The sequence below is a fragment of the Myxocyprinus asiaticus genome, chromosome 36 (genome assembly GCF_019703515.2).
Source record: "Myxocyprinus asiaticus isolate MX2 ecotype Aquarium Trade chromosome 36, UBuf_Myxa_2, whole genome shotgun sequence".
NCBI classification, from domain to species: domain Eukaryota; kingdom Metazoa; phylum Chordata; class Actinopteri; order Cypriniformes; family Catostomidae; genus Myxocyprinus; species Myxocyprinus asiaticus.
Genome location: NC_059379.1, coordinates 19717387 through 19740457, shown reverse-complemented (window position 1 = coordinate 19740457; position 23071 = coordinate 19717387). Strand labels below are relative to the sequence as shown.

Here is a 23071-nt window from a genome sequence, read left to right as displayed (position 1 = left end):
GAAAAAGTTTAAACTAAGAATTGACATTAGTGCAGTTATGAGTAACACTAAACAGAGAAGGGTATGTTCTGTCTATTATTTTATCTTCTAGTCTTTATATTTATTCTATCCTTTCTGCTTGCATGTTCCTATTGTGTGTATGGGTCACGCTAATGTGAACAGGTTTAAAATGTATTTATTTATTTATTTATTTATTTGGCTGTATGAAATTGAGGCACACTTCTGAATTAATCAACTTGACAAACTCTATCCCAGACAGTTGTAATGATGTTTTCTCAGTGGAAGCTGCCACATTCACATGTATTTACCTTATAAAATATTGCAGACCTTGTAACTGTTTAATTGTTGGTTACAGCATTATTTCCAGACTGTTTGTGTTTGAAATTATATTTGAAAGATATCTAGGTATCTAGTTAGATTGCTAAGTGTGTACTCACAGTGACTGATATCAAACAATCATGTCAGTACAGTATAAATGTTTGTCTCGGAGCAATAACAGGTGCTCTCTTAGGTGCTGTTTTTGAAAGGACCTGTAGAGGTCATAAGATCGCAAATTTGTATTATCTTTTCATATCTGTTCTTTATCTGCATGTACCTATTTCTATCTCTTTCTGCTAATCCACATCTTTACTGCATGTTTCTTTGTTTTTTATGTTGATAATTATTATAAATAATTATAATAAAGGGTTTTAAATCTTTGCATGCTTAATAGTAATTCTCTAGTGCAGTGGGGGATGGGATGAGATTTCACATGCCTTTCTCTGTTTGGATTTATTCTATCCTGCTTTTTAGTATTTTTACTGCATGGTTTTTATATTGCCTAATTCTGCTCTATAACATCTTTTACCACGTGACAACTTATTTTGGGCATATTATTGGCAATCATTAGTCTTCATGAATCAAAACTGTTGCTTAAATGAATTTTCTGAAGATAAAAAATTAAGTGTCCCACATCTTGCTCAGCAGATGCTCTGGCAGAACAGGTTTAGTAATCAGTTATGATTTTCTTGAATAAGGGGCGAGAAAGGGAAAGGAATTTTTAAAGACATTTTTACATCAGAATACTGCTACTCAGTACAGCATACTGGAAATAGAGACATAATTGGTTTGACATTCCTTTTAGCAGTACTTTACTACCAGTCGGTTATTTGATCAATATTTAATATTGGTTCTAATTCTACCTATAAGTGCCACCATTGATTCTCAAGTTGGAAACACTTAGCTTATCTATTTAAGACATTGCCCAATTCAAAAATAAAAATACATTTGTTACCAACTTTTTGCATAAATATAATGGCATGAATTAATATATATTTATTGATTATTTTGTCAAATTCAAAATTACAACAACAGTTCTAAATCGGTTCTGCATATTGGTTATCGGACACCATCAAACCTAAAAATAATTGGTATCGCATTGGCTGTAAAAAAAAATATCTATGAATACTGATGAGCATGCTAATGTATGAATTGAACACCTAAGTTAAGAGAAATTAGTTCCATTGGAAAAACATATCAGGAATCAGAATTCTAGTTTTTCTTATGAATGTTAACATTTGCAGACTCAATGTTTATTCTGAATCTTCACAGGGTCAGGGTTAGGTTTAGTTAACAAGCTTTTGGTGGGGGGGGGGTGTCATTTCTCCCCTGTTCATTTTACCCCTCTTTCTAGGAGGATAGCATGATGATGATGATAGATGACTTTGCTGTGTCTGATCAACTCTGGGTAAGGCTGTTTGCAGTTAGCCACTGTGCTAATAGGCTTATGTTTTAGGTGGTGTAAAAGGGTTATGGTTTTGTGTTTGTGTTTAATTAATCTCTGACATTATAATCATGTGAAGTCAGTGTGCTGTCCTGGTGGTTTTGTACTTTATTATGGCTGGTAACTCCAGATGACCCTGTTGCTTGTGGTGGTATTTTGTTATTTGCTTGTTCCTCTTACATTGCTACCATGGTGAAAGTATGATTTTTGCAATGCCATAAAGTATTTTTTTTTAATGTAATTTTATTTGAACACCGTCACAATGGTGGCTTTGTCATTTTATCTTGTGGTGACTTTATAGTTATGATGTGTTATTAATGGCCTTGTTCAACCACCTTTACAGATACAGACCTAAGTTTTAGGTCCAATTTTATTATAACCAGTTTCTATTCTTTTTCTCTGGGACCACAACAATTGATGACAATGATGAGCCTGTGCTTTAGTAATTTATTTTGCAACAACATCATTATAGCTGCACGTTTACCAACTATTGAATGTTTGAGTTCTGCATTTCTCCTTGTGATCAGCTGTCTTGTTGAACCTATATGATTGGTCCCAACAGATTATTTGGGCAGAACTGATTCAGTGTTGTCATATTCAGGGTGGTTGTACATGGCTAATGGCTGTGCATTGTACTCTAGATTTTACTTTACAATTATTGTAGATTACTTTGACGTGATTATTTTCTCTGTGGAGACCATGTGGTATTTAGATGTTGTTTAATGCATATTGTTTTAGGCTAGACCACTGTCACCTGCCTGCTCTCTGTTCCTGGACTTCCTCTGCATTCCCTTCCCTCCTTTGTCATTTGTCTCTCCATCTTGTCATCTTTTGTCTTGCATCCCCTCTCCATCATGTGTGTAGGACCCTGTTTTTTCCTCCTCCTTTTCGTGTGCTTCTGAACCACTGGATCAAATAGCCATCCTACCCCAGGTGAGCAAGACCACCTAATGAAAATTCTCTTTCCCTTTACTGCCTCGAATACTGACAATCTGCCTCTCCTCTTTACACATAATTCTTAACATAATTCCGTTTTTAATTTCTAACTTTGTAACTATGTGCAAAGTCAGCCCTTCTGGAGTAAACTGAAGTTTTTGCTCGGTGGAAGGAAGTTAGGCTGGAATGTGATCATAGTAACCATCCAGTCCAGCTGATTAGAAGGTCATCCTTACTTGGGATTGAAGCTACAGTGTTTGTGTTATTAGACCAGATCCTTAACCATTATGAAACAGTCACTTATTCTGTTTTTTAATATTTAGAATCTTCAAAACTATTTTTAGTGTTTTTTATTTCTTGTATTGTTTATTCATATTCTTGAATTAATGTTACAAGCACCAATGATGATTGTCTAAAAGACCCTTTTGATGCATCTTGCCTACAATTTCTTGCCTTCCGTAAATGGCTGGCCATATATAGTAGCTCTCTGAAGAATTTCCATTCTGTTATTTATATTTATATTATTCTTTTGATATTTAGAATGCCTTTTTTTTTTTATTGTTGAACTTTGACCCCTCTGAAACTTATGATTGTTAAATGTTAAACTTTTTTTTTTTTTTTAACCTCTTATTACCGGTATGTAGTTTTTTTTTCTTCTTCAAATACTTCTCTAAAAACTTTGCCTTTAGTCATATGTAGTAAAATAGAGACTTTATAGTGTAATCATGACCAGTTGATCTCATTTATTAAAACTCTGAATTAACATGCCACTAGTCAGCTTCAGATCAATCCAGTATAATTGCATTATAGCACAAACTGACTTACTGTAAAACTAAATGAAGAAGAGTGTTTAATGGGTCAGTGGTGAGGTGTCAAGTGAAGTATTATCTTCCTTTCTCTATAAATAGTAACCTCTGTAGGCTTGGCTGCATCCTGTCATATTTCATCCTTTCTTTTCTCATCCCTCTCTCTTCCCATCTGTTTTCCTGCTCTTCCCTCCATGTAAAGGCTACCCCCCTGCCCCTGCAGGTGGATGAGCGTCACCCCTGGAGACGGAAGGTGCCTCCCACTCCCCACATACACACACATCCACTTTTCTTCCATAACACAGAACTCCCTTGAGACTGTTGGTGTAATGCCTGTTTTGGGTGTTGTTTTGGTGTCGTCTTGTTGTATCATGTTTACGATTAATGTGTATTATAACACATTAAGTTTTAATCACTCAATTACTACTTATTATGAGTGTATATAAATTCACTATATTTTAGAGACTCTTTGGTTTGTTTCCAGGTTAAAATTAGGAATAACATTGGCTGAATGTGTGTTTTAAGACTTATTCTCACATATCAGATTATTATTTTATTTTACAATTTTTCTTCACTAAACCTCTTATTAGAGTTTTTATGTCCTTGACAACTTGCACTCATGTTGTTCCAAACCCATATTACTTTCGTGGATCACAAAATGTGTTAAGCAAAATTTTAGTCTCAGTCACCATTTATTTTCATTGCATCTTTTTCCATACTGTGAAAGTGAATGGTGACTGAGACTAACATTCTGCCTGAAATCTCCTTTTGTGTTCCACAGAAGAAAGAAAGTCATACGGGTTGGAACAACATTATGGTGAGTAAGTGATGAAAAAAATTGTCATTTTGGGGTGAACTGTCCCTTTAATGCTTGTTTGAAAAACTTCTTATTACAAGATGAACAGTATGTTTTGTCCAGACAGTTATGTGAGTGCTTGTTCACAAGTTTAATGTCCTTTCATTTGTCGTCTCAGAAAATGGGGAATGAGGTGGTGGAAAGCCAGCAGACTGAGCACATAGAGATGTCCATTCAGGAACGCATGCATCTTATCACCGCACAAGAGGATGCCTGGAAGGTCAAAGGGCACGGTGCAGCCAACGACTCCACTCAGTTCACAGTGGCTGGCCGAATGGTCAAGAAAGGTTGGTGAAAAATGTATAATGGAATGTTTAAATTAATTGTTTCATACCAGCCTCCAGGCAGAGATTGAGCCTTCATAAAAATATTAGGACAATGAACAACGTGCAGTTGAGAATTTCTCCTTGTGTTTTCTCTATTCAAGGTCTGGCAACCCCCACTGTTCTCTCAAATCCAGTGCTGTCCCCTCTGTCCTCTAAAAACAAGAATGTCTCACATGCCATCGCAAAGCCACATGAAGGTTAGAAGCCATACACACACAGATTCTAACACATAACCATCCCTTAACCATCACATTGTGTCACTTTCCTTTTTCTACAATCAATAAAAGTGGAAGAAAAACAAAGATCATGGTTTATTAACATATATTTTTTTTAATGCAGAGATTGAAGTCAGACAGGACATGAAGCTGGAGTCAGATAAGAAGCTGGAAAAGTTGGAGTCATTCCTTGGTCGACTCCATAGTAAAGGTGAGTGTAATAATAAAGTGTGTTATTTTTGTATTTGTATTGTATTTTTGTTTGCATGTATATTTTTCTGTAAATTTACTCTCTTCTTTATCCTAGTGTCAGGACTTCAGGAGACCACAATTGCAGTCACCGAGAAGTCTGTTAAAGAGGTCATGACCCTGGATGATGAGATCTTTGATAAGTTTTATCGGCACACAGAGGATATGGCCAAGATTACTAGCAGTCTAGAAATCAACGATGATTTTGATGCCATCTTTGGAAAACAGCTTCCCAGGTAAGGCCAACCAAAATATTGTGAAGTGCAGTGGGTCTCATCTGGTTTTGCTTAAAGGGATTGTTCACCCTAAAATGAAAATTCATTTACTCACCCTCATACCATCCCAGATGTATATGGTTTTCTCTCTTCTGAAGAACACAAATGATGATTTAGAAGAATGCCTCAGCTCTGTAGGTCCATACAAAGTAAACATAGTCCAAAACATTGAAGCTCCAACAAGCACATAAAGGCAGCATACAAGTAATCCCAACCACTACAGTGGGTGAGAAACAGATCAAAATGTAAGTCCTTTTTTACTAAAAATTCTAATCCCTGCCCAGTAGGTGGCAGTATGCAGAAAAAAAATGCAAATTTCTAAAAACAAAAGAAGAACTCTTTGGAGAGAAGAGCGCCATTTGAAAGTGGTGATTTGTAGTAAAAAAAGGACCTAAATATTGATCTGTTTCTGTTCACCCACACCTATCATATCTCTTCTGAAGACATGGATTTAACCACTGGATTTGTATGGATTACTTTTATGCTGCCTTTACATGCTTTGAGCTTCAAAGTTTTGGACTTCAGTGTATGAACCTTCAGAGCTGAGATATTCTTCTAAAAATATTTGTTTGTGTTCAGCAGAAGAAAGTCACACACATCTAGGATGGCATGTGGAGTAAATGATGAGAGAATTTTCATTTTTGCCTGAACCATTCCTTTCAGGACCCAGATTTTATATTCCACCCAAGTGGCCAACCAACAGAGTAACAATTGTTTATCATACAAAAGTAAACAAAAATGACAGCAGTATCAAACATTGAAGTTTGAGTATTACTATTATTACTCCACTAATAGGAGTGACAATTTAATAGGCATAGGCAACATGATTGAATGTTTGGATTCTAAATATCTCTTGAATTTTGATTGTTTCATGCTCTTGATGACTAATAATTTACTGCACAAAACACACTGTGATTCGCACAAACCATAATTATCCTGGCTGCTAATGAACTTGTATTTAATGTTGGAAATTTGGCTAGCTTCTATGGATTATTTAACCATCTGACCTTGGTGTTCTTCAGGTTGACCTCAGAGATGGTGCAGCACAAGCGAGCAGTACGGCCAACCAGGAATGTTCAGTCATCCAGGAACCCCCTGAAACTGCTTGCTGTTCGGGAGGACATCCGACATGAGTACACAGAACAGAGACTTAACATCGGTGTTTTGGAGAGCAAGAGGATGAAACAGGAAAAGAGTAAGTGATAGAGTCATCTGTTCTGTGTTGGGAACCTGTTTCAGTGAATGAGTGTATATTTATTTTAAAGAAAGATGGCATAAGCACACTTTCAGGAAGATTATTAGGTTTTAAATGATAAAACAATATATATATTGTTCAAAATTAAGAGAAAATAATTTAGGTTTTTTTTTTTCCACCTGTGTGAACTTACACTATATTGCCAAAAGTATTCACTCACCCATCCAAATAATTGAATTCAGGTGTTCCAATCACTTCCATGGCCACAGGTGTATAAAATGAAGCACCTAGGCATGCAGACTGCTTCTACAAACATTTGTGAAAGAATGGGCTGCTCTCAGGAGCTCAGTGAATTCCAGCGTGGTACTGTGATAGGATGCCACCTGTGCAACAAGTCCAGTCGTGAAATTTCCTCGCTACTAAATATTCCACAGTCAACTGTCAGTGGTATTATAACAAAGTGGAAGCGATTGGGAATGACAGCAACTCAGCCATGAAGTGGTAGGCCACGTAAAATGACAGAGCGGGGTCAGCGGATGCTGAGGCGCATAGTGCGCAGAGGTCGCCAACTTTCTGCAGAGTCAATCGCTACAGACCTCCAAAGTTCATGTGGCCTTCAGATTAGCTCAAGAACAGTGCGTAGAGAGCTTCATGGAATGGGTTTCCATGGCCGAGCAGCTGCATCCAAGCCATACATCACCAAGTGCAATGCAAAGCGTCGGATGCAGTGGTGTAAAGCACGCCGCCACTGGACTCTAGAGCAGTGTAGATGCGTTCTCTGGAGTGACGAATCACGCCTTCTCCATCTGGCAATCTGATGGACGAGTCTGGGTTTGGTGGTTGCCAGGAGAACGGTACTTGTCTGACTGCATTGTGCCAACTGTGAAGTCTGGTGGAGGGGGGATTATGGTGTGGGGTTGTTTTTCAGGAGCTGGGCTTGGCCCCTTAGTTCCGGTGAAAGGAACTCTGAATGCTTCAGCATACCAAGAGATTTTGGACAATTCCATGCTCCCAACTTTGTGGGAACAGTTTGGGGATGGCCCCTTCCTGTTCCAACATGACTGCGCACCAGTGCACAAAGCAAGGTCCATAAAGACATGGATGAGCGAGTTTGGTGTGGAAGAACTTGACTGGCCTGCACAGAGTCCTGACCTCAACCTGATAGAGCACCTTTGGGATGAATTAGAGCGAAGACTGCGAGCCAGGCCTTCTCGTCCAACATCAGTGTCTGACCTCACAGATGCGCTTCTGGAAGAATGGTCAAAAATTCCCATAAACACACTCCTAAACCTTGTGGAAAGCCTTCCCAGAAGAGTTGAAGCTGTTATAGCTGCAAAGGGTGGGCCGACGTCATATTAAACCCTATGGATTAAGAATGGGATGTCACTTAAGTTCATATGCGTCTAAAGGCAGATGAGCGAATACTTTTGGCAATATAGTGTATGTGGAACTGACTTTATATATCCACAACAACTCATCTTGGGACCAGTCGGTTAAAAGTAATTGCAAAAAAAGAATGAAAAGTGAAATGAAAATTTCTGACAAAAGCATTTTTATTTTTATTTAATTTTTTTGCAGATGCCACTTATTTTATTGTATAATATGTAATATTATAATATTTCAATGAAATTCATACATAAAAGTCTGACTTACTATGAGTGTCTAAAAATGTCCAAATGCTTTTTTGGGCCACTGTGTGTTGTAGTTCATACTCTTGCCCTCTTGCTCTTCCTATCTCATTTGGTTCTTTCTTTTCCTCGCATTCATAGTGAATAAGAAAAGTGGTTTCTCTGAGGTTGCGCTCGCCGGATTGGCCAGTAAGGAAAACTTCAGCAGTGTGAGTCTGCGAAGTGTGAACATCTCAGAGCAGAGCTCCAACAACAGTGCCATGCCCTTCAAAAAACTCATGCTCATTCAGGTCAAAGGTGAGTGACCTCACTCTGCTATCAAAGTTATAGAATGGAAGTATGCAGACTCAAGTGTTATTTTAAAAAGTAATCCCGCACTTTTTAAGGAGGAACTTTGTTTTAAAAGCACTGTAAGCGCAACTGTTTCTGTTAAAATTTAGAATTGAATTAACTTACTAGTACTAACTTGAACTTGTTTAGGCATTTCTCTGTTCTCAACTGTGCTTGATAAGAGTAATGGTCTCTGATTAGTAGCCAGCCATATAGAGTATGTTGCATCTGTGTGTTTCTCCAGAGATGGCCCTTATTAGACTGGGACAGCCATGAAAGTCTGTGTGATTGCATGTTTATTTTAAAGAAGAAAGGAGAACTTCTCTTGTCATGTAGCACGAGGAGACCAGCTGCTGTTGTTAATGGGGCAGCTGCTGTAGGAATGAAGGGTGGCTGTGAATACCAATTCCTCATAAGGCATACTGCCTTACCCCCTCTCTCGCTCTCTCTGTGTCTCTCTCTCAATCTAACCCTACATCAACATTCTACACTTGCCCTAATTGAAACGGAGAGAGAAAGAAACCAGATAGGTTAAATTAGAGATGGCAGTGAGTGTGCAGTCTGAGAAAAACATCATGTCCAACTAAAGTAATGTTCTGCTTTACAGGATATTCATGCAACTCATTTTAACTGTTTTCAGTGCACATATAACATCATTCTCCTCATAGTTTGAAATTAAACTAAGACAAATCTAAAATCTGAAAGCATATCACTTCCTATTAATTTTTGTTCTTGACAACAGGGGGTTAAGCCTGTGACCCAATTTCTCCATGCATTTTAATCAGGTCGTCGGCACGTCCAGACCAGACTTGTCGAGCCCAGAGCTTCCTCCTTGAACAGTGGTGATTGCTTCCTCCTCGTCACACCCCATCACTGCTTTATATGGATTGGAGAATTTGCAAATGTTATCGAGAAGGCCAAAGTGAGTATGTGTTCTGCTACAAATAAATACATCACACTTTGTTTATTCTGCATCTGTTAATGTCAAAGGTTGTAAACTATTTTAGGATTGCCACTCTGCTCCTGTTTAATCACCTGTATTACAATCAAATCTGTCATGTCCTGTTTTCAGTCATGGTATATGTTAATATTTGGATTGCGGGTGTCCCACGTGCAGGAAGTAAACAGAATTAACCACCAAAGAAATGTCATACTGTTGTACAGGAAGCAGGAGGTGGTTTGTACAAGCTTCAGTGTTGCACTTGTCACACAAACTGAAAGCTTCTATTGTTCAAAGCCCGACGGCAGGTCATTGAACTCCGAGTTTGACCTACATCTTAACAATGATGTGTGATGCTTATGTATTATGTGTAGGCTATAGGGCATGATATTATTGTTCAATAATAGCTGTGAATTTAATAATGATGGAATTTCAAATTTCATCGATGCTGCAGTACACTACATTGTCAAAAGTATGTGGACACCCCCTTCTAATTAACGGGTGTAATTATTTTAGCTAAACCCATTACTTACAGATGGATAAAATCACTCATACAGCCATGCAATCTCCAGACTCTGCATTTAGGCTCTTTAAAAATGAATCCTTTTAAAAAAATAAAAAAAAATAAAGAAAATATGGCTTGCTCACTGTCGTTGTCTCTGCATTTGTGATGCAATTGATTTTCATTTTCAATCCTGCAGGCTGCAGAGTTGGCCACATTCATTCAGACAAAGCATGACCTGGGCTGCAGAGCCTCATATGTGCAGACCATTGAGGAAGGCGCCAGCACTCACAGTCATGCAGCCAAAGAGTTTTGGAAGATTCTTGGCGGACAAGCCAGTTATCAATGTAAGTTGTATTTGCTCCTTCCTTAAGTTCTTTCACATACACTAGTTGCCACACAGTTGTATTTTTGTGTCCAAGCATAATAATAATAATAATAATAAGGCTTATCTCAGCAGTATTCTGCAGTTCCTATTTAATATGTCCATCCGTACCTTACAGCCGCAGGCACTCCAGAAGAGGATGAGTCCTATGAGACTGCTGTAGTAGAGACCAACTGCATCTACAGGCTTATGGAGGATAAACTTGTTCCTGAAGATGACTACTGGGGTCGAGTACCCCGTTGCTCTATGCTCAACTCTAAAGAAGTAATGAAAATATTACATTTTTTGGATAGACTGATGTAGAAAATATGGACTGTTCAGTTTAGGGATGTGCAAAACTACCAATTTTCATAATCGACTAGTCGGCTTGTCAGAGTTAAGGATAATAATGTATAATTAGGCTCCATTATGTTCACAATATGACACCGATTAGACACGTTTCAGAGGGATGTACTGACGCTAAGTGCAGCGCTTCAACCTGGTAATTAGCGGAGAGTCGTATAATCTTGTAATGTATTGTCGATGCACCGCTTTGGCTGAAATAGCAGCGGTGCATAACTGAACTAAACTTAAAGCATTAAAGAGATAAAACTTCTTGCAGAAGGTTTTACTGAGTTGACTATAATTCACTTTTAAGCACAGCAAGCTATAATCACACAAAAACTCTCCAAGAACTTGCATCTCTCATCTAATTTGATAAATGCGTCTCCCATTAAAACCACCACCACTAAAAAAATATGAATGTTAGCAGTCAACCCCACTAATCGACTAGTCAGTTGTTTGATGACTAGTCGATTAGTCGACCAACATGGCACATCCCTTCAGATGGTAATTTTTTATTGAATTTTGTTTATATATAATTTTTTACCTTATGGCTGATTACTGATGTAATGGCCAATATTGTAAATCTTTTATAAATTATTCACATTATAAGATAACATTGTTGTGTTCACAAATAAGCTCCAGTCATCAATTTTACATGCTTCAAGTGGAATCAGACATTAAAATATTATAATATACAAAACAAAGATAGATAACTGTTTAGTACTTTAGAAACCTGACATTGAAAAAGTTTACTGTTTGTATTATTTATAAAGCCCTGCTATTACCTGCTTCAAATATCAGCCTACTCAGGCCAATACCGATAATTTAAAAAAAATATGGTTATGATTTTGATATGGTCAACAATACACTGTTTTGTGCATCCTTGCTTAATACTCAGAAATACCTTGCAATGTGAACTGCACTAGTTTGAAATATTTTCTAGTGGAGGTTGCCAAATTTACATCAATACAACTGAATAAGTTGTAAACCAACTAATTTCTTGTTGTTTGACATCTAGGTGTTGGTGCTTGATTTTGGTAGCGAAGTGTATGTGTGGCATGGTAAAGAGGTGACACTGGCACAGAGAAAAGTGGCTTTTCAGCTGGCAAAGCACTTGTGGAATGGCACCTTTGACTACACCGACTGTGATATTAATCCTCTGGACCCTGGAGAATGTAACGCACGTATACCCAGGTATAAAAACAGAGCTGAGTATTTTTGGCTCTGCTTATGCACACGGTTTCATTATAGATCATGTTTTGGCACTTGTGACCTTTTAAAGCTTGTTCACAGAGGCTTCCGGTCAAAAGTGTGCTAAAGTTGCCTCAACGCTGTGTTCTAAAGCTTAATTTATTACACCTGTCACAACAGCTGTCAAGTGACTCAATGTTCATAAACAGACTTTGGGTTGCCCTCAGAACGTCTGAAACTCTATACAGGACCAATGCTCCACTCCAAAAACAAATTAGTCCTTTATTTTCTTTTATTCTGTTCTAGCACAACCTGACTAAAACCTTACTTTCTGTGATTTATATATTAAAATGTTTGTTTTTCTTTTGCTGTATCTGTGTTTCGTAGGAAAGGCCAGGGACGCCCAGACTGGGCTGTGTTTGGCAGGTTAACTCAGCACAATGAGACTACTCTTTTTAAAGAGAAGTTTTTGGACTGGAATGAGGCCAAGAAAACATCCAAGAAGAATGGCCACTTACATGCTGATGAAAACAAGGTAAAGACATACAGCTTAAAGGGATAGTTCACCCAAAAATGAAAATTCTCTCATCATTTACTTACCCTCATTCCTTACTTACACTTTCTTTTGACTGACTTTCTTCTGCAGAACACAAACAAAAAATTTAGAAGAATCGTTCAGCTCTGTAGGTCTATACAGTGCAAGTGAATGGGTGCCAACATTTTTAAGCTCCAAAAAGCACTTAAAGTCCGCATAAAAGGAAACCATAAGACTCCAGTGGGTAAATCTATATCTTCTAAAGCGATATGATATGATGGTGTGGGTGAGAAACCGATCAATATTTAAGTCAGTTTTTACCATAAATTCTCCTCCCTCCCCAGTAGGTGGCAATATGCATGAAGAATGTGAATCCACCAAAAACAAAAGAATGTGAAAGTGAAGAGTGATGGTAGAAAAGGAAAAGAACTGTTTCTCACCCACACCTATAATATTGCTTCTGAAGACATGGATTTAACCACTGAAGTCTTATGGATTACTTTTATGCTGCCTTTATGTGCTTTTTGGAGCTTCAACATTTTTGGCACCCATTCACTTGCATTGTATAGACCTACAGAGCTGAAATATTGTTCCCAGAATCTTTGTGTTTAGCAGTAGAAAGAAAGTCATACACATCTGGGATGGCATGAGGGTGAGTAAACAGGGTTGGGAGGGTTACTTTTGAAATGTGTTCCACTACAGATTACAGAATACATGCTGTAAAATTTAATTTGTAACATATTCCGTTAGATTACTCAAGGTCAGTAACGTATTCTAAATACTTTGGATTACTTCTTCAGCACTGGTAGATTTTTTTTCACTTGTTTTGACTATACAAACTCTGCCAGTACAGTAAGACAAAATACACATGTTAAAAATACATTCTCTAAATATCTTATGCAGTGTTGTTTCTAAAACCAGATAAATCAAATTGATCTTGTTTTAAGGATTTTTAGATATTTTTACAGGAAAACAATACAAAAATTATTATCAAGAATACAATTTTTGCCCTAATATCAAAGGTCTTACTAGAAAAAAATAAATTATGATCCAAGTGAATTTTCTTAATAAAAAATATAATCGTGCTTGGTAACGTGCATGTAAAATGGCTAGAAATAGCATTTTAGCTTAGCGTAAAGCTGACAATTTACACAAGGTTTATTTCTATTTCTTCTGCTCCAAACTTACTTCTCTGACTGCATGTATGAATGTAACACATAATAAGAAAGTGTTTTTCACCGCTGTTCAAATGCACTTTGGATCGCATCATTTATATGTATAAATGTTTTCCATCTGAAAGGACTAAATATTAAATGACAATAAAATGCAAAGTAATCTCTTCAGTAATCAAAATACTTTTCAAATGTAACTGTATTCTAATTACCAATTATTTAAATACGTAATCCCGTTACATGTATTCTCCCCTACCCTGTGAGTAAATGATGAGAAAATTTTCATTTTTGGGTGAGCCTATCCTTTTAAGTTGCATGTATCACCTCTCTGATCTTAATAACTTGATGCTTTGTCAGCTTAACCGCAAAAAATAATACATTACACTCTGCAGATAATATTTCAAAATGCTGCAATATTATGAAAATATTTATTAATTAATTTCTTAAGGATTTTCGGAGTTGGGAATGTAGGCCTTATGATGCGTCTCTGATGTTGCCAATGGTTCGGACATCAGTAAAGACCATTTTGGATGGTGTAGACGTTGGACGAGGTTACGGATTGGTGGAAGGGGATGAGCGGCGGAATTTTGAGATCAGCACACTGTCTGTTGATGTCTGGCATATTCTAGAGTTTGACTACAGGTAAGGTTTCTGTATGAAACCTTTTGTTCTAGCACCACTCTTTCCTAAAACATATTGGCATGAATAAGGGAATTACATCTAAAATGTACACTGGCGGCCAAAAGTTTGGAATAATGTACAGATTTTGCTGTTTTGGAAGAAAATTGGTACTTTAATTCACCAAAGTGGCATTCAACTTATCAAGTGTAGTCAGGACATTACTGATGTAAAAAACAGCACCATCACTATTTGAAAACAGTCTAGATCAAATCTAGACAGGCCCCATTTCCAGCAGCCATCACTCCAACACCTTATCCTTGAGTAATCATGCTAAATTGCTAATTTGGTACTAGAAAATCACTTGCCATTATACAAAATACTGCTGAAAGCTATTTGGTTCTTTAAATGAAGATTAACATTGTCTTTGTGTTTGTTTTTGAGTTGCCACAGTATGCAATAGACTGGCATGTCTTATTAGGTCAAAAATGGCAAAAAAGAATAAAATATATATAAACTCGTCAATCAATGGTTTAGAGGAATGAAGGCTATACAATGCTTGAAATTGCCAAAAAACTGAAGATTTCATACAATGGTGTACACTGCAGTCTTCAAAGACAAAGGACAACTGGTTCTAACAAGGACAGAAAGAGATGTGGAAGGCCAGATGTACAACTGAACGAGGATAAGTACATCAGAGTCTCTAGTTTGAGAAATAGACGCCTCACATGTCTTCAGCTGACAGCTTCATTGAATTCTACCCGCTCAACACCAGTTTCATGTACAACAGTAAAGAGAAGACTCAGGGGTGCAGGTCTTATGGGAAGAATTGCAAAGAAAAAGCCACTTTTGAAACAGAAACTAAAAGAAAAAGTTAGAGTGGGCAAAGAAACAGACATTGGACAACAGATCATTGGAAAAGAGTGTTATGGATCTTAACCCCATTGAGCTTTTGTTGGATCAGCTAGACTGTAAGGTGCGTGAGAAGTGCCCAACAAGACAGCCACATCTATGGCAAGTGCTACAGGAAGCGTGGGGTGAAATGCCACCCGAGTATCTGGACAAACTGACAGCTGGAATGCCAAGGATCTGCAAAGCTGTCATTGCTGCACATGGAGGATTTTTTGATGAGAACTCTTCGAAGTAGTTTAAGGTTTTTAAAGTAGTTTAAAAAAAATTCAAATTGTAATAGTAATTTTTCACGTTATTAATGTCCTGACTATATATTTTGATCAGTTGAATGCCACTTTGGTGAATAAAAGTACAAATTTCTTTCCATAAGAGCAAAATCTGTACATTATTCCAAATTTTTGGCCGCAGTGTATTTGCAAGAAATGCACAATAATGTGAGGTATTAAATGAATGTGTCTCATGCTTGTTCTAGTCGCCTACCCAAACTGAGCATTGGTCAGTTCCATGAAGGGGACACATATGTGGTTAAATGGAAATACATGGTCAGCACAGCAGGTGAGGTGTGTGTGTGTGTGTGGGCGTGTGTGGGCGGGCGGGCGGGCAGGTTTGGGTGGTTTACGAGGACTTTTTTTTTATGTTACAGACTGGTAATTACAAGGGTATTATGCTATAAATGTTGTTTATGAGGACATTTCTAGTGCCCCCATAATTCAGATTGCTTAAACATACTAAATGATGTTTTTTTGAAAATGCAGAAAAATGCAGAAAGTTTTTTGTGAGGGTTAGGTTTAGGGGTAGGGTTAGGGGATAGAATCTATAGTTCGTACAGTATAAAAGTCATTATGTCTATGGAGAGTCCTCATAAGGATAGCCACACCAACGTGTGTGTGTGTGTGTGTGTGTGTGTGTGTGTGTGTGCGCGTGCGTGCGTGCGTGCGTGCGTGCTGAGGTGTGCATGGACATATAAGAGAGCACACTAGTGTGTGTGTGTGTGTGTGTGTGGCAAGTGTTCTTTTGTTATTTACCCCTGCTGTCCTCTGTCCATTCTTGGCGTCTTAGTGTTCAGACGTTTTTTGCTGCTGATATAACAGTCTGTTTATAAACCGTGATGAATCAGCTATTATCATAAAACAATAAGATACTGGGTGCCATAGTATGTAGCTGTGGCTGGGCTGTTCTTTTCACAGCACAATTTCCACCACTGATCTTAATCTCTGCTTTTTCGTGCAGTTGGCAAGAGGCTGAATTTGGAAAAGATCACCGGTCCAGGGAAGGAGAAGTGTTGTTATTTCTTTTGGCAGGGTCGTAACTCCACAGTGAGTGAGAAGGGAACTTCAGCACTGATGACTGTGGAGCTGGACGAAGAGAGAGGAGCTCAGGTATTTACTATAGATTATTTTATACTTTAAAACATACATTTGAACATGCTTTTGTTGTAATTAATTCATTCATCTCTAATAATTTTGGCTGTAATGTGAAAACTGTGCTGAAATATTGGTACAGTATTTAAGCATGGTAGATACAAGCTGTAGTCTACTTAATGTGTTTTATGCAGGTCCAGGTACAGCAAGGAAAGGAGCCTCCATGTTTCTTACAGTGCTTTAATGGAGGAATGATTGTCCATGCTGGCAAGAGAGAGGAAGAGGAAGAAAATGCACAGAGTAATCTCTTTTGCAAATTTTACCACAAACAATCCTTTTTTTCTTGTTTCATTTTAACTGAACTTTTTCTTAATGAAAACATTTTACGAACAAATGACTCTTGAGCCAGTTCTTTTACTAAATTGATCAAAAAGACTTAAGACGGCGCCACACTAGCCTATTTTTTCAGTGATTTTTCAGGTGTGAGCTTCATTAACATAATTGCCAGCCAGTAGGTGAGAGACAGGCGCGCATTAGCATCTGTCTGCGGGAGGTCATTAATCACTTGATCGTTGGGAATCCTAGCTGAGTTAATGTTCCAGCAACAGAAAAAAAGGATCCAACATGACTAGCAAAAATCGTTCTGTTGCTGAGGTGGAGTCTTGTGTTCTCCAAGTCACCACTGAGCTTTTTCTTTTACTGAAGAACTGACAAGAAGTGAAGCTGATCTGAATGTTTTCATCTGCGATCGCACTCAGCTGCATATTGTCACAAACACTGATTGTAATCCATAGTGATTCTGTCACCAAGCGTTTTTCCTGCGTTTTTCTCCTATGCTAAAATGACTAATGAAATCAGAAAGCGGAGTAACAACAGTCTTATTTATTTACTTACTGAAAGCTGGATATGGATATATGCGTGTTACGGCAAGCCTCAAGTGCATAAATACACAATCACGCACTCACAAGGTATACTCCATGAATCGCATCCTAAGTCACTGTTTTCCAATGTTGCTTGTTTTGGCAAGTGTGTCATACCTCCGACTGAAGACAGCAAAATCTCAGCAAAAGAGTCGGCAAGTGTGACACCCTTGGCCAAAAGAGTCTTCTAGTGTGACGCCGGCTTAAAGGAATCGGTAGCAAACTCATTAGTTTGTGTGTACGAAAGACTTAAGATACTGACCGTTTATTCGTATGACAATGTATAGTTAAAGATACACCTTCAGAACAGATTTTTGTTATTAACATATTTACAGAAATATTATTGTTTTTGTTTATTGTAGGGTTGTCAATTTAAAGGGTTAATTTAGTGCAATGAATTATATGAAAAATAACTTGTTCGAAAAATTAAGATAATTAATCATGCCCCTGACCCATACATAAATTCCGTAATAAGAATGTTCCTACCACCATAGCAATTCAAGCTTGATGGACCACCTTGATGTTTTTTTGAATTTGTGACAGTAGAGGTAGTAAATTCCTTGTCATAAGCGCAGCACGCCTCGTCTAAACCAAATGAGAACAAGCAGCATAGCCATCACCGATAACATGCTCTTGCACTCAAAGACAGCTAGACAAGCCCAACAGAATACAGAGATCTCGAAACAAGTTTTTCAACATTCAAACTGTCTAACTTGATGCAGCATCCTAAAAACACAGTGTTTATGACTTTGAGACGCTGAAAATTAATGACGCGCGACGCATCCAAAATGAGACTCTAAAAGAGTCTGTCTGATGCATGAGTACATAAACCAGCAATTAAAAATAGTGCAGACTCAATTAGGCCAACAATACTTTTATTTTATTGTCTTATAGCTTTACTTATTTGCTACAGCAATATACAGTATGTAGGCTGTATGATGTAATGTATTTGTATTATCTGAATTATAATATAATTATTTAAATTGTTCTCCTAAATTCTTAGTTTGGGATCCTTTTTCAGTAAATATTAATATTAATTCATTGGCATATCATAATTTAATAAAACATTTTAATTAATTGACAGCCCTAGTTTATTTTGATGTGTGTGTGTGTGTGTGTGTGTGTGTGTGTGTGTGTATATATATATATATATATATATATATATATATATATATATATATATATATATATATATATATGCTTTTGATTAGTATATATTATAAAGACCAACTATGTGGGGAGGTACTTCCTCTAAAGCAGAGGTTCTCAACTGGTTTTGCTTCGGGACCCAGATTTTACACTGGAAATCAAATGGCGACCCACCATAGTAAAAAACATAACCTATATTTAATGTATCCTGGGTCGCATTTTCTTTTATCTTGCATTGTTTTGTTCATGGTTTGTCAGTATAAATGCATGTATCAAGTGACATTTTTGTTGTTGTTGATGCCCCCCCTTTTAAAAGTTGATGAGCATATTTATTTATATGAGCCCATTATATTTATCATCCAGTTTATTTCCTAATATCAAATATAATTCTAACAGAACATAAATTACACAGGAGGAAAACTTTATTCATAATTTGTCCACAAGTCTTGGAGGTCCAGACTTTAAAGCCATTTATGTATTTGCCCTTATATTTACAGTGTAATGACATATAAGCCCAGGCATAAGACCATGATGGCCCCTCATTACTATGGCTATAGGTCACTGTAGTAATAATAATAATAATAATAAATTAGTGTTAATGGAAAATAGTACAGATTCTACCTAATAGATTATTTAATATGAAACTATAACATTTGTTAAATATCACAGTTACTGTTACTACTGTAAAATCGTTAAACATTTTTGTATGGGTGAAGTGTAATTTTAAAAACAACAACTTTATTTTGGCACATAGCACAGTGTTGCTCCGTTCCACCTCACTGCTGTTTATAATGTCTGGGCTGCCTGTTTGAGAGGTTTGACTTCCTCCATAGCGATTTAAACTAGAAAAATTCTCACTAGAATTCAGTGGGCGTTGATGCCCAGCGAGTGCGCACGCAAGAGATACATCACTCGTGCGAAAAACAAGCTTTAACAGTAAAAACATTGTTTTATTATATCCATGCATGTGGTTACAGACAAATTATATAGAACAGTAAAAATCCCTCACGATGCTGAACCTTCTCCCGTCTTGCACGCACTCGTCCCCAGTCTGCCAGGAGACAGATGACGTGAGCTCTGCTATCTTCGCTCTCATTGGCAGTCGCTGGTGAATGTCGCTCGTCATTTGCATAATGTTTACATTTTCTCAACTTGTCTTGTAGCTTTCCACGGCGATCTCTGTCGCCAGAGGCCGCTGCAGCTCGTGTTGCCGGAAGTCGCTGTGCTCTCATTGAAAATGAATAGGATCGTGTTGCTGTCTCGCGCGATGTCGCTGGCAGTGTGAACGCAGCTTTAGGCGGCTGGCGGAAAATTTTCAATGGGAGAATCATGCATGCATGTTCTTTCCCTGCTATCCGCGACCCAGTCCGAACAGACCTGCGGACCCACCAGTTGAGAAACACTGTTCTAAAATACTGAAAAAAAAATTGTTGGATTTGTGAGAGGAATCTGAAATGGAACCAGAATAGTTAAATTCCTTACGATTTTCCTTCCTTGGATTGAGGCATGAAGTATAATGTCTGTTCTGAAAACACCACATGATTGAACCAATAGAGATTATGAGAAGTGGTGTAGAGTAGAATATAAAAAACATTAGACCGTGAACAGCATATTTTAAACGATCAAATCTCATATGAACTTGGGGCTGTATAACGTCATGCTTATGACCCGATTTTCTCCATGTGCAGATGACTGGCGCTTATACTGTGTCCGAGGCGAGAAACCGATAGAGGGCCATCTGCTGGAGGTGGTGTGCCACTGCAGCAGCCTGCGGTCTCGCACTTCTATGATTCTACTGAACATCCCTAAAGCCAGCATGTACCTGTGGCACGGCTGCAAGTCGCAGATGCACACACGCGATGTGGGGAGGACCACTGCCAACAAGATCAAAGAAAAGTGAGAGAACTGATGCACATAAACACACACATAACTTTTCAGAGATTCTCGGAATACCTGTGCACATTACAAATGTGGCAGGATCACATTACTAGAGTTTCTGATCACCAGGTGTCCTCTGGAGGCGGGGCTTCACAGCAGCAGTAAAGTATCTATTCATGAGTGTGATGAGGGAGCAGAACCGCAGGGATTCTGGGAGGCCTTAGGAAGGAGAGATCGAAAGGGTTATGACTGCATGCTGCAGGGTGAGTAGAAAAGTGTGAGTCAGGGTGTGTTTACATATATGCTGATGTGGAGTTTGTTTTTTGTTTGCAAACGTGTCATGCCCATTCAAGATTTCTGAGCCAAATGGATTTTGAATGCATCTTCCAAAAAATATATATATATTTTATCAATTATTTTGCATAATTAATGTTTGAAACAATATATATTGTTTTTATTATTATGATTATATTGCTGGAAACACACTTTTTTTCATGTGGAACAAAAGGATTTATCAAAATGTTAAAGCTGTTCTTTTCCATTCAACAAAAATGCATGGTGGTCAATTTTGCTTTATTAAATATAATAGAAATATTAATTGGATCAGGTTTGGGACCCAGATCCCCTTGTACACTAAATGAAAACTTTACCAAAACACTAACACATTTTACACCTATAATCATGTCTCATCTAGCCTACCGAGTGAGCCAAGACTGCCACTGATACCCCCTTAAAAAAAAAAAAAAAAAAAAAAAAAATCTAGGAGCATGACGGCCCTTTTTTTTTTTTTTTCCTTCAGACCCAGGAAAATTCAACTTTACTCCTCGACTCTTCCAGCTAAGCAGTGCTTCAGGGGAGTTTGTGGCAGTGGAGTTAATGTATCCGTCCAGAGAACCAAATATGGTTAACTCAATGCCTTTCCTACAGGAAGATTTGTATACAGCCACTCAGCCAGGTGCTTGACACATTCATGTTCACGAAACACTGCTAAGAGTGCTGTTGTCAGATATACTTGTCAACTTTTACTACTATGAGGTATTTAGGGTAAATACGTTACCGTTTCATTACACTTTTTCTAATCACAATACATGCAGAATGTATAAAGGAAAAATTATTCTTAATCATTCATTACTACAAATATGAGGTATGTCTGTAGCAGTATCATGGTGTCACTTATGTTTGATTTCCTTTTAGCCCTGTTTTTGGTGGATAATCACCATGAAGTTTACCTATGGCAGGGCTGGTGGCCTCAGGACAGTGAGAGCACAGGCTCAGCTCGCATACGATGGGACTCTGACAGGAAGTGTGCCATGGAAACTGTGCTCCAATATTGCAAAGGTGACCACACACACACACACACACACACACTGAAAAAAGCAATTTGTTTGCTCAACAACCATAACATATGAAAACAAATAGCTTCTTCTCAGAAACTAAAATTAGCTTTTCTTAATTTGCATTAATGTGTGCAATTCAAAATATCAATTATAATGTGAACTTAAAGTGATGCATAAAGTAAAAGAATAATTGAGTTCCTTGGAATCAAGTTTAATGACTAACCTCAGTCATTATTTTCTTTTGAACCATTTAAATTAAGTAGAAACAATAATAAAAATGTTCATTTGAAACAACGTGCTAATAGTTTTTAAATCTTGTACGTGTGACATACCTTTTTAAAGGTGCATGAAATTAATTGTGATTTAAAAACATATGTATAAAATCATGAGCACTCACATGAGATGAGAACTCTTGTCAAATCAGTAACCTTATAAAAGCTGTTTTATTCTACATGGAAAGGGTCCCCTCATGGGGGCCACCATGTTCAGATCACATGGCCAGTCGAATACTACTCGCTTTATCTCAGCAACTGCCTTGTTATTGGACACTTTCACTCAAGGATTAAATTAATCATGACTGGCTGTGAATAGTGAAATTCTGCATGGGCATCTTTAAAGGAAAAAAATTAATTTTGAATTATGCTGCATTGACTCCACTAGGGGTCAGTGTAAGTCCAAAACTACATGAACAAAAACTTAGTGCAACTTTTAAGTAAATATAGTTTCATGAACTGATACAATTATGTATATCTTAAAGTTTTCTAGTTATGCTGACATAAGATAACCATAAATTGAATTTACTTTAAATATACACTCAGTGACCACTTTATTAGGTACACCTGTACACCTACTTATTCATGGGATTATCTAATCAGCCAATCATGTGGCAGCAGTGCAATGCATGAAATCAAGCAGATATGGGTCAGGAGCTTCAGTTAATATTCACATCAACCATCAGAATGGGGTGGTCAGAAATGTGATCTCAGTGATTTCGACCATGGCATATTTTTTGGTGCCAGAAAGGCTGGTTTGAGTATTTCTGTAACTGCTGATCTCCTGGGATTTTGACGCACAGCAGTCTCTAGAGTTTCCTCAGAATGGTGCCAAAAACAAAAAATATCTAGTGGAACCCGATGTGGTCTTCTGCTGTTGTAGCCAATCCGCCTCAAGGTTTGACATGTTGTGCATTCTGAGATGCTATTCTGCTCACTACAATTGTACAGAGTGGTTATGAGTTACTGTTAGACAGGCCATTCTCCGTTGACCTCT

The 23071-nt window shown here is 37.6% G+C and overlaps 1 protein-coding gene across 1 annotated transcript in view; it reads left to right on the top strand.

Annotated features, from left to right (window-relative positions):
* LOC127427458 (supervillin-like) overlaps positions 1 to 23071 on the top strand; it is a 66741-nt gene that overhangs the window by 37883 nt on the left and 5787 nt on the right. The window contains exons 17-38 of the mRNA XM_051675076.1: positions 1673 to 1726; positions 2627 to 2695; positions 3707 to 3757; positions 4479 to 4647; positions 4788 to 4883; positions 5026 to 5112; positions 5209 to 5386; positions 6448 to 6620; positions 8390 to 8545; positions 9364 to 9500; positions 10220 to 10367; positions 10524 to 10669; positions 11748 to 11923; positions 12308 to 12455; positions 14076 to 14269; positions 15630 to 15712; positions 16388 to 16536; positions 16713 to 16818; positions 20276 to 20483; positions 20595 to 20728; positions 21265 to 21420; positions 21660 to 21803. Coding sequence (XP_051531036.1) covers positions 1673 to 1726; positions 2627 to 2695; positions 3707 to 3757; positions 4479 to 4647; positions 4788 to 4883; positions 5026 to 5112; positions 5209 to 5386; positions 6448 to 6620; positions 8390 to 8545; positions 9364 to 9500; positions 10220 to 10367; positions 10524 to 10669; positions 11748 to 11923; positions 12308 to 12455; positions 14076 to 14269; positions 15630 to 15712; positions 16388 to 16536; positions 16713 to 16818; positions 20276 to 20483; positions 20595 to 20728; positions 21265 to 21420; positions 21660 to 21803 — 2962 coding nt within the window. The remainder of the gene's footprint in view (positions 1 to 1672; positions 1727 to 2626; positions 2696 to 3706; positions 3758 to 4478; positions 4648 to 4787; positions 4884 to 5025; positions 5113 to 5208; positions 5387 to 6447; positions 6621 to 8389; positions 8546 to 9363; positions 9501 to 10219; positions 10368 to 10523; positions 10670 to 11747; positions 11924 to 12307; positions 12456 to 14075; positions 14270 to 15629; positions 15713 to 16387; positions 16537 to 16712; positions 16819 to 20275; positions 20484 to 20594; positions 20729 to 21264; positions 21421 to 21659; positions 21804 to 23071) is intronic.